At 49.6% G+C, this 12,098-nt stretch overlaps 1 protein-coding gene across 5 annotated transcripts in view; it reads right to left on the bottom strand.

Annotated features, from left to right (window-relative positions):
• The window catches only part of Shal (Potassium voltage-gated channel protein Shal), a 240,323-nt gene extending 228,708 nt beyond the window's left edge, over positions 1-11,615 (bottom strand). For all 5 annotated transcript variants that reach the window (XM_077683969.1, XM_077683970.1, XM_077683971.1 and 2 more), the window contains exon 1: positions 10,379-11,615. In XM_077683969.1, coding sequence (XP_077540095.1) covers positions 10,379-11,493 — 1,115 coding nt within the window. In that variant the 5' untranslated portion in view covers positions 11,494-11,615. The remainder of the gene's footprint in view (positions 1-10,378) is intronic.
• Between the last annotated feature and the right edge of the window lie 483 nt (positions 11,616-12,098).

Here is a 12,098-nt window from a genome sequence, read left to right as displayed (position 1 = left end):
GGCGGGTCACGGCGGGAGTTAAGGCCACCCCACCCGGATCCTCCTAAGCGCAACCTCCTCGGCAAGGGTAAGACCCCGGGGGGAGGGTGGCAGCACACGGTGGAATGAGAGCACGTGTGCGGCGCGGGAGGCGTTCCTTTCTAGTCAGCAGCAATTTCTCAGTTTTTAAAGGGACACTGAAGTGATATGTAAACATTGCGGGATTACTAGCGCAAATTGTAGTCCGGAGTCCCCAGGCCATGTTTCGACCACTCTAGGCGCGTTTACGCGATTTTATTTAGTAGAAAAACTAATTCGAAAATGCTGTCCTCCTCTCTTTACGCTCGCCCATTTTCTGTGGCGTTTTCGTGTGACGTCAGGAGGGGATGAGCTGGCAATTGGGTGGCTGCGCTACTGCACGGCTCCCCGGCCTTCAGACAGAGTCAGTCGGCCCAGCGTTTCGCCCGCCGGCCGCCGGCAGGTCGTCGCAATCAAGGAGGTTAAAAAAAAATTGCTTGGTCGCAATTCGTTCGCTTAGTTCAAACGAAGCCAGGACACGTTTGTGAATGGAAGAATGTGCCTTTCTTTACTTGGTTTGTTTGTACACTGTATCTAGCTCCAAGTCAAGTTCGCTTCACACAAGTGTTGCACAAGCGCACATGCGACGCTTCGCTGACTGGTACGCCAGTAGGAAAATATAAGGCCTCTTGAAGGCGGGAGAAGAGTCAGTGAAGTCAATATAGGTACTAAGGAAATAAAATCAACTGATATTTTTACCGTACAGCGTAAAACTAGGGCGCGGGAAGCACTTTTTTGCGCTGGGCGAACAAGCACAGCGGTCAGCAGCACGACTACGCATCTGCGAACGCTTTTCCGTCTACGAAATGCAATTGCTAGACGTGAGCTACTGTGGAAACTCGGGCGACGCTTACTGCACGATCGCAGCACAACAAATAGCCACTTAAGCTGCTTGAAATGCCAAAACTAAATAAAAGTGTAAACCGGTTGTACAATATATACTCTATATTAGCAAGGCCTTCGCGTCCCGCTCCGTGGCTCAGTAGTCTGGGGCGCTGGGTATGTCACCGCAAATGTTTTGCAAGTCACGAGTTCGAATCCCCGCGGGTACGTGCTTTTTTTTTTGTAAGTTAACTTTTTTGTTTTCCGCCGATGTTTTCTATATTGAGTTCACCTTTTTTTTGCCGCAACGTTCATGGCTACACGAACTAGTTCACAAAACGCGCGCAGGCTGGCACATGCATGGCGCGCTAGCGAGTTCTCGTTGGCGTGCTGTTGCCATAAGCACCGACTGCTTGCAGGCCGTGGGCACAGGCCAGAATGAACAGACCCTTGGCCTGGTGCGGACACGCTTTTTACGATACAGGCATGAGGGAGGCAAGCTCCAAATATGGGGGAAAAGCGCATGACATTTGGGCGTCTGCGGGTACGCGGAGGGCGTTCATGCACTGCGTAGGTTTCGGCTAGTGAATGCTACGATTCCAAGCCGTCCTAGGAGGCTTATCTTTATGCATTTTTACAGCTGACAACATGGCAGAAGCGCGGTACGATGATTACTGAGTCATTCAGAATGTCCATCCAACAACGCCACCGGTTGTGTTTTACAGAACCGAAACCGAAACCGAAACTTGTTTGGTTGCTCACCTTGGGCATCGTCCAATCACGGTGCCCGCTCCTCCTAACGTCACAGCTTTAGTTGGTGCGGCCGCCGCAAACCGCGCATGGTAGTTTTTCTTCTTTCGCGCTTTGTAAAATAATTACCGATTTGTCAATCGTAAAAACAATGAAAAGTGTGCTAATTTGAGCCAGTCTACACAGTGCAAACAAAAACGGGAGCTTGACAAATTCACTTCAGTGTCCCTTTAAGATCCACTGGAATGGGTGACCGGCTTTTGAAGCCATGCTTTACACAGACATATTTGTATGTTTAGGTTCTCACACGTGAAGTTCTTTTGCCCCTTTCTCTGGCTTTCTCTTTTTCGAGCTCAGGGTGGCCAACCAGTCATTGTTTTCTGGTTAACATCCAGGCTGTTCCTTTTGACTTCTCTCTCTCTTTTCAAGCTGCTTATCAGGTAAGCATCAAGTACCGATTTCTTCCCATGGATCATCCACCGGCCCACCACTACCACTCCACGTTGACGCCAGTGAAGAAAACTAGGCAGGCATTGCTAGGCTTTGAAGTTATAATTAATGCTTATTAGAGCAAACACTCCTTATAACCAAAATCGCTTTATCGTAAATATCCCTTTATTCGAACTGTTTCAAGTTCTCCGCTACGTGCATTGCGAAGAAAGATATCTGCTTTTAATAAAGTATCGCTTATTACAAAGCCAGTGTTTTCCCCAAAGGGCTTCGTTATAGCGACGGTTTGCTGCACTCACCGTCATTCTGGCGGCGATGGCGACAAAGAAAACGTTCGCGCCACCAAGACGTAAAATATGTCCCAAGTGTGCGGGTCGCAGGCAGAGTCGGAACGCAGCACGCGACACACACCATCCGATCGGTTACTAACCGAGGGCGCACGCTGAAGCCATAGAATTACAACGATAACGCACTTGGGCCTAATAGTTGGCCTTCCGCCTGCTGTAGCTGCTAGACCACAGTGTCTTGATTTAATTGGTGCTTGTTTCGTATCTCACGTGATTAAAAAGAAATAACGATTAATCCGGCCATAACTTCTCAAACCATGAAGGAATTTTACTTCCGTATCTTCGTAATGCTTTGGGACTTCTGGAATCTCGCGTCAGACAAAAGAATAAAGGTTTCTTGCTTTACGAAACGACTCTCTGCAGAGTTTCAGTGGACCGTGGTCGCGGTGCGGCATCTTTGTGCGCGACCTTGACTTGAGGGTATTTTAATTAAGAATACGCGACCGCCGTTCCCTGACCACGAGCATAAGTAGTACTGTCCATTCAACTGCGGCCGGCCAGGCTGCTGCACTGCGCAAACCGTGTCGTGTGGGAGAGCTACAAGATAAACTTCGCCTCTTGTTGAACAGTCTACGATTCCTGCAGCGCTTATTAGACAAGCCACCGTTGCCGGGCGACTGAGCGCTGAGACGAAAGCTGCCAATATACACCGATCACGCGAGGATGACTCTGTTGTGATAAATGTCTAGAACTATCGAGGTGTATAGTTATGAACAAATCAAATGCAAAGGCAAAAATACGAACATGAACACACAAATAGCGCGAATTCTTTCCACTTAAGTAAAAAAGTCGCATGGCTCCATAACAGTAACAAAGTTTGGAACTGTTACGTTTTAAATATACCACAACCGCGTCATTATGGCATCTCCACGGACGGTATTCTTGTATTTTGCGTGTTCTGGTTCATATTTTCGTGTTCACTTAGTTTTTTGCCAATGACTGTACGTACCGCGCATAACGCTGGATGCACGCTATGAGGGTGCTAGAACCAGGCTTTTGTGGACTCCTTCGGCGGTGTTTCGACTGAACCTCACAAAGGTTTCCCCTTTGCTTGCCCAAGAAACCCAGGCGTCATGAAAAGGGGACACTATAAAAGGAATCAATATTCCGGATTGTTCTAAAACTTTGGTTTCTAAAAGCGCATCATTCTCTTTTTTGTTTTCGGATTTCCTGGACTAGCATTCCTTCGGTTTTCCGTTACTGGCCCCCATAACTCCATGATATCAGTCCGCGGTGCTTATCATATCAGCAATAAATTCTTTGTTAGTCGGCCCTTTGCTCCTATTCGCGCACTGCAAGATACGGTAATGCCTTAACGAAAGAAGAAATTCGTCAGTCGCACGAAGTATTGACACTTTCTACAGCGTTGCCGAGGAGCAGATGAATACGGTCTTCGCTTCTGATCCTTGGGTTGCTCTTCGCTACACAAAATGGGACGCATAACTAGTGCAGACCACCCTTTACAAATCAAAGTGCTGAGTTTTTGTAGCCTTTAATACTCTACAGCGAAAGTTTGCGCCGTATTGAACGCCCCAAACGATGTTACCAACGGTTTATGCATGCCCCTATGACTGTTCCCGTCACAATGTTTTGTTTAAGATCGCAACTTTCCGGTCTGCATTTGCCCTGCAGCGCATACACGTAATCGTTGTGGTCTCGAATACATCGATTAACAATATGAGCGCTTACGACACAAACTGTTATTAGCGATTATGGCATCTTTTATGCGTCTTTCAGTTCGTTTGTCTGGACATTACGTTGTGTGCAGGTAATTCAACTTGCATTTACGTGTAACTTGCGTTCGCGGGGCATTTCCGCAATAAGCATTAAAGCCAAATAGTTCACCAAGCTTTATTATGTATTTTAATGGGGTATCAGCGTTTTAAGCGAAGCATATAAGGCTAGAGTTCCATGCATTTGTTTGTGTCCGAGAACCAAGATTTACGAGGCTTCACGCGTCTGAAGCGTCAGGAGTTGGAAAACGAATGTAACAGTGTTTAGGCTATTAGCACGTGGTCACATTAAAGTCGCGCGACGTTCGCAACATAATTTACACCTCAAACTTATACGTATCACTACTTGGATATGCACTTAAGTATATTAGTTATCAATAGGCACTACTTTCAAGATAGAAGCATGGCTTAGACCTGAAGCTCATAGGTCTCAAGTCTTTTCTAAGCATTTTTGAGCAGATTAGTTTTCAATGCGCGCCATTTTTAATATTATCCTCTTCATAATCATCAATCAAGGCGTGCGCGTGTACGTGCCGTATTTGCGCGATTCTAATGAGCACCTTTTTACGCTAAAAGTAGGCTTAAAATTTGCGCGCGTGCTGCAATCTGGCTTTAAACCGATATTGGCTTTCTATGTTGCCAGCTGTCATTTTAATGCTAGCAGGAGCCGGATAAGAAAGTTTATGAAGCACAAGGAATTTTGTTGCCTCAGTTGGTTGTGTCAAATAAATTTTCTCCTGTCAGGTACGTGGTGTCACGTCTTTTACATCTGGGCGGTAGAATCGTCATCAAATTATTTTTTCGAAGTTTCATCAGTCAAAATTTGTGCGCGTTACAATCGGGGTCGCGTTACAATCGCGCAAATACGATATGTGTCTTTCATGGGGATTACCACCCTCTACGCTCAAAAGAAATAAGCTTAGCTCGAAGCTTCTACCTAAATTATGTCACAACTATACCATGGGCTTAGCTGGGCATGCACCCCGCAAAGTGGAATGGCTCATTTTTTTATTCCTTCTTAATTCCTTCTTATTTACCTGCTGATTTCATTACTTGGACTGCTCTGTGGTACACCATGAAAATTGATTGATTGATTGTAGGGTTTAACGCACCGACGCAACGCAGGCGATGAGGCGCGCCGTAGTGGAGGGCTCCGGATAAATTTTGACCAGCTGGGGATCTTTAACGTGCGCCGAAATCTCGTACACACGGGCGTTTTTGCTTTTCGCTTCCATCACAAAAGCGGCCGCCGCGACCGGGAATCGAACCCGCGACCTCGTGCTCAGTAGCACAAACAGCATGAAAATGTCATTTGCCATGCAGTACTTTCTGTTCAATATTCCTTAATGTCAATATTTTTACTTCCAGTGACTCGCAAGTCCGAATTCGCGATATTTGTAGTCGCTTCATATACGCAATCCGATCCGCACAAGCCGCACTAGTGCGTCACGAGGGCATTTCCAGCGAAAAAGGAAAACAAACAGGGATTCATATCCCATCCTTCCATTTTGTACATAGTTTACAGTCTTGAAAGAGAGGCATTCTTCTCAAAACTAGAACATCAGTCTTTCCAGCACAGCTGTCTATGGATCAAGAAACATTTTATCTTATTCTTCTTAATCTATTTCTAAAAATAACCCGCCACATTCCCGAAGTAAACCGCGGAAAGTCAAGCGACGCTGGCGAGCCGGAAGTGGAGAACGCTTACGTCGATTTTGGTTTGTTTTTTGCCCCATTCTCTCTCACAACACTACGACTCTGCGTAGGCGGCTGTCGACCAGCGAGGCTTTTTTTGGCTGTTCGTAAGTTTGCCTATTTGTTTGCGATTTACGTTTTGTGGCGATCAGCGCTTGTCTCGGCAATCGAGACTAAAAAAAAGGGAATAATCCCCCGCGCGTCGCAGTAAGGCGAGCAGAAAGAGTTAAGAAAGAGTTACGGCTGCAAGAAAGGAAGGCACAGAGCAGGGCGTGCGAAACCCGACACTCTCCTCTCGCACTGAGTGAATCCCGAGGCAGTTCGTCCCCAGCGTAGCCCAGCGTGTGTACACAAGGAAAGAACAGCGCAGCTCGTCGAAAGGAGGATGGGGAGGATGAGGGGGAGGATGAGGAGGAGGATGGAGTACGCCGCAGTTATCGCGGCCAGCGCTGACACAACGGGAAGATGCAGTGTCGAGGTTGGCGGCGGGTCAACCGTCGGCCCGCGAAAACCCGAGCCCATAAGGGACACGACCACTCCCCCCCTTCAGATAGGAAAAAAATAATAATAAGGGACACTAGCGAAGGACCGAAAGGGACAATGACGTCCTCGGAGGGGAGCCAAGCAGGCAAGGGTGTGCACCCTGCCCGCCGTGCGGCGCCTTCACAAGAGGCGATGGCCTAATTACGAGGAGGGAAGAGGGTGGAGAAAGTTCTCGATGTGCGGACGGAAGTGACGTAAGGGGGTCGACAGAAGCTGCTGCCGAGAGCAGGAGAGGGAGGGGGCTAAGCGGGCCGCCGGGGTTGGTAGCGCGCGGGGGGGAGGGAGTAGGCTCCTCGAGCTAGGCCGCCGAAGAAGCTCCGCGAATAAATGAATAAACGATCGGTGAAACCGAAGCAGGCTCGCCGTGAAAGCAGACGGCTCGTGTAAGCGCGCCGCCCTGCGGCCCCGGGCAGTAAACCGGATACGATCGTTGCTGCGCCTGCTTCACGTTCACTGAGAGGTTGGCAGAGAGGGGTGGGGGGAGGAAGCCCTGGACGAGTGACGCAGCCGGAGGCGCGCGGACCAAAACAAACAGAATTGGCTCTTCAAAGAGAAGGGCTTGCGCTTTCCGTTCCCTCCATCTCTCCCTTTCTGTCGACCATATCCTCACCGAGTTGTCTTGTTCACTCGAGGTTCGTCTTGTCTATTTCTTGTGTTCGGATGGTCGTATCAGTAGCCTCGAGAGGCACCGCGACCTCCGTGGAGATTTTCTTCAGTCGCGACTCGGGCAGGAACCGCTGTCTGCGGCCTGAATGACTGCCTTGTGGCATGTTCGAACTTAGATTAGAAACATTGTTACTCATGGTATTCAGAATTCGGGTCACGAGGGAACTTTATGAGGGAGAAACAAATCTTGCCTGCCGTGCCTCCTTTTTTTTTTGTATTCGATTGATCGACTGACTGTAGGTTTTAACGCGCCGACTCAACGCAGGCGATGAGGCGCGCCGTAGTGGAAGGCTCGGGATTAATTTTGACCAGCTGGGGATCTTTAACGTGCGCCGAAATCTCGTACACACTGGCGTTTTTGCTTTTCGCCTGCACCAGAAAAGCGGCCGCCGCGATTCCTTTTTTTGTGTATTGGGAATGATTGCTAAATTTCATATACTGGCTATGCTTAGCGGTGAAGGCCGGCTCACAAGATGTGTGCGGGAGAGAAAAGCTGAGCTCTTACTTCGAACTAGCCCTTTTCCCTCGCCTAACAAGCTCTCAATAAGAATATTTCCACCATTGAAATTAAACTTAGTTTAAGAAAGCGTAATATTTCTTTTACTGCAAACGGCTGTTCACGTTCCATTTATAAATTGAATCTACTTGTAATAATTTGACTATGACTAAGCTGACCGCATTATTAATGCATGTTTATGGATGAACGGGTGGTTATAAATGCCACGGAATTAGATAAAGTCGGCAGCTTTGTCGCTGGCTAGGTTATAGAATTTGCCCCGGTACTTTTTGGTTGCACGTGCTACGATGATGGTGTCGATATATCTCCATAACTACAGCCTGTTTGCCAGAAGTACACGAAAAATTATATTACTGTAATACAGTAGTATGTCATTATGCAAACTCGTTTCAGATATGCCGAACACGTCTGGAGCAGTCGTTTCACGTGTTGTAAATGCCACGAAACGAGAAATAGGTTTGGTTAACACAAAGTCTTTCGATCCTTGCACACGACTTTCTTCACTCAAGACACGTACAGTTTTATAAAATGTCGTTCGGTGTACCTTACCAAAAGTCCTCTATTCAATTAAATAACGTTAGAAACGCATTTTGTTCCTGTACCTTTTTCTTTTGCCCCCTCCTTTTCGGCGGCACATCTGAACGCGTTATTCTCTGATCAATGCTTCACAATCCCGCCATTACTGTCTTCCTTTTTTCTATCGTTTTCTTTTTTTTTTAATGAAGGGGATTGCAATGCCGAAATTCATTGTAGAAAACCTATTTCTTTTTTTTTTTTTCCATAAAAACGCGCTTTTCCAACCCAATCCAATCCGCTTTATCCCATTTATCGCCTGGGGTCACTAACCCCGATGAATGTGGTCTGCTTCGTCATATCAGTGGCCTGCTCAGTTCTTGGGCATATAATCTCTGATTTCCTCCTCGATAGTGTAGTTCCATTTATTTTCGATTCTTTCCTCTTTTATCGGCCCCTGACATCGAAAATCAATACCTTCTTGATAGAAGAGCCCCTGTCCATCGTCATGATGGGGCCAAACCATTTCAATGATTATACGCTTGAACTACTAACGGTCATCTCGATGGATACCTCAAACCAGAGGAAACAAAAATACGTTACTCAATGTAGAGACGTTCTCTCGCCTGTCGAGGAATATGACTCAAACCGAAGCGCTCGAGGCATTTTTCACGCTTGTTTAGGCGGCATGTGGGCTGTCTCTGACCTGCTAAACATTTACTGGGTGAGGAAACCAGTAATAACAACTGCACCAAGAAGCACGGGCCTTATTGCGGGACACACATGACGTGTCGTCAACTTTACCGCTGTAGCTCAACCTATCGGCCGGTGCTATGCAACGACAATAGTAAGCTGCGCTGTTAAACGTTTCACTCAGCAAACCTAGCATCCTTAATAGCTGATCTTGTTGTCTCCCGCATGTGAAAAACGTTAAGCTTTGTGTGCTTAACAGGCGTAGTTCTTCGGCGCTCTCATTTCTTTTTTTTTTTACGAACGAGCATTGATGCCTGGCGGCGTTTTGTTATTTAAACATACCTTTTTTTTAGTCAAGAACAAGGTCACGGCCCCATTTATGCCCGAATAAAAAAGCCTGCTGGTTAAGGACACGCCCAGAACGCTATAGATGAAAAAAAAGAAAGCACAACGCCAGCTCTGTTTTTTTTTTTCTATCAATGCCCATCGAGGAACGTCGTATAACAGCTGCGTTTCTGTTCGTTCGTGTTTAGATTTTTTTAAAAGTCGGGCATCATTACTGATCGGTGGTTTTCACCTTTTCGAAGCGGGTGATATTCGCTCTGGCCCTTATGGTATGGAGATAAATTAAATAAGGAATAAATTGGGTCAAAATTATGTTTGTGACGATAACGGCAAAGCGTGTCTGAGTACTCACGTATCTTCTAACGTACGGGGTTTTACAAATAACGGCAATAAACATTAGATACCGCATTAGCATAAGAGATGACTATTATATTATACTAACATCAAAAGCCGAAATGCTGAACGCATGGCGGCGACGCCGCAGCAAAATAAGATTTGCGCCGCGAAGTATTTCATTCAGTGCTATTAGCGGCGCGTCTACGACTTGGAACAAAGCAGGCTCAGCAGGTCGTTGGCGAGCCGAAAAAAAGGCTTAGCGCGCCGGGTAGCAAGGTGCCCGCCCTGAAATACCATGAAGCTCTCACATTCTAACCTGTTTTTTTTTTACATCCTCACGTTGGCGTACAAAATTTATATAAAAATGTCCAAGCGTACGATTCTTCAGTATTGCTGAAACAGTGCAGTTCTATAATCCGTGTCAAATTGAAGTGGTATGGAGATATCGTTACGCCTTTCGTAAGTCGCGATCCGGACCATTAGCACTAGACTTCAAAGAAAAGATGCAAAGAGGTCTTTCGCTTGACTTTCAAATAATAACAGTGCAATGAATGCGATGTCTTAAAGCCGGTAGCTCGAACACTTATAACGGACGAAATAAAGAGCGCATCGTATCCGAGGGCTGTTGATTCGACACCTATTGACAAGCCGCGACCCACTTTGAACGGGAGCACCCAGTAACCTTGAAGGCGAGCGTGGCGATCCGGGTCGCCAGCTTTCAGCGGCAAACGTGACCGCAACTCTCGCAGTACTTACGGCAGCACATGTGGAAGTGGCGGTGCGGGGCTTTCCGTGGCGCTCTGTAGTGTCACTAATCCGGGGCGCAACTTTTAGCGGCGCGCCGAACGGGGAGCCCCCGTAAAGCGTGCAGCGCCCGCATTGCACGGCTGCGTTGGGAGAAGCACACTCACCCGAGGGTGGTCATGGTGACGATGGTGTACCAGAAGGCGGCCGGTATGCTGGTGAAGGTGGTGCTCTTGACGTTCTTCTCTGCGTAGAACATGACCGTCGCGAAGATGATGATGGCCATGGCCAGCGAGAAGACGAGGAAGCCCAGCTCGGAGGCGCAGCTCTTGAGCGTGTAGCCCAGGATGCGCAGGCCTTGCGAGTGCCGCGAAAACTTGAAGATGCGGAACACCCGGAAGACGCGTAGCGTGACGAAGGCCCCGGACACGTCGTCGTTGTCCTTGATTCCGAGGCCGATGTAGTAGGGCATGATGGCCACTACGTCTATGATGCTCATGACGGAGCGCATGAATTTGCAGCGATTGGGCGCCGCGTACAGCCGCAGCAGGTACTCGGCGGTGAAAATCATGACGCATGCGGTGTCCAAGCAGAAGAAGGCCACCTTGTAGCTCTCGCCGCACGAGCGGCTCTCACCCGCGCGCGAATCGTGCACGCACGGAATGGTCTCCACCACGTTGGCCATCACCGAGACGGCGATGAAGAAGCCCGTGACGTAGTAGAACACGAGCGCGGCGGTTCCCGTGTGCGGGTTCTCGAAGGCGCGCCACATGCGCTGTCGGATGGTCGAGTGGGCGAGCTGCGCTTGCTCGTTGCCCTCGGACAGCTTGTCGTCCAGCATCCGCTCGGCGTTCTCTCGCTTTCTGTCCCTGTAGTCCTCGTAGCAGCAGTCGCCGATCACGTCCGGCACGATGCCGAAGAAGGCCAGCTCCTCGTCGTAGGCCATCAGGCACTCGTGCTTGGGGTAGTGTAGCTTGCCCGTCCGGTAGTAGTTGAGGATGTGCCGGAAGATGTCCGGGTCCCGGTCGAAGAAGTACTCGCGAGCCTCCTCGTCGAAGAAGAACTCGCGCTCGTTGGAGCCCAGCAGCGTGTCCGGGAATTTCTCCACCGTGTTGCGCCACGTCTCGAACCGGCGGCCGCTCACGTTGATCGTGAACTTCTCGTCCTCGCGCCGTCGACGCTCGCGCGTCACGGGCGGCGCCGGCAGCGGGTTGTTGGCGATGGGCACCCAGCCGATGGCGGCCGCGCGGGCGAACGGCAGCCAGGCCGCCACCGACGCCATGCCGCCGCCGGCGCCTCTTCAGCGCGCTCGGCTGCTCCTACTCGCGCCGCTGCCGGAGCCGCCGACGCAGGGCCCCCGGGCCTCCATCTTGCCGCCGCTACTGCTGCCGCTGTCGCCGCTGCTCGCCGCCGGCGACGCCGGCAACGCGCATGCGCCGCACGCCTCCCCTCCTCCGCGCAGCGGCCCCGGGCCAGTGCAGCGCAGCTATGCGCAGCGCCGCCGCCGACGACCGATCGCAGCGCCCGACGCGCGGTGGCGGCCGCCGGCGGGAAACGAAACCGTCACGAGCCAGCGCTCCGGCTGCGAGCCTGGGGCAGAAAATTGCTTACCACTGGCCCGTGGCGACTACCGTCGGCCGAATGCTCGCTGAAACGACGACGGGAACAAGCAATGTGCGGCCTGCAAATGATCCGCTCGACACGCCGTCGGCCGGCCAGCAGTGGTTGTCTTGCTCCGGTGGTCCAGTGAAATCTCGCGCCTGTCTGTCTCCATTTGAGTTATTACCCCCTGTCGGGTACCACCATGCTCACTCCGGTGGCGCATGTGACCCTCGTGCTCTGTTGTCCGAAACATACAAATGTAAATAGTCCAGAACTAAATTCTAA

This window comes from Haemaphysalis longicornis, unplaced genomic scaffold (assembly GCF_048455015.1).
Source record: "Haemaphysalis longicornis isolate Haplotype H1 unplaced genomic scaffold, Haemaphysalis longicornis Haplotype H1 scaffold_9, whole genome shotgun sequence".
Lineage (NCBI taxonomy): Eukaryota > Metazoa > Arthropoda > Arachnida > Ixodida > Ixodidae > Haemaphysalis > Haemaphysalis longicornis.
Note: the sequence above shows the minus strand (reverse complement) of the source record. Positions and strands in the feature narration are given on the sequence as shown.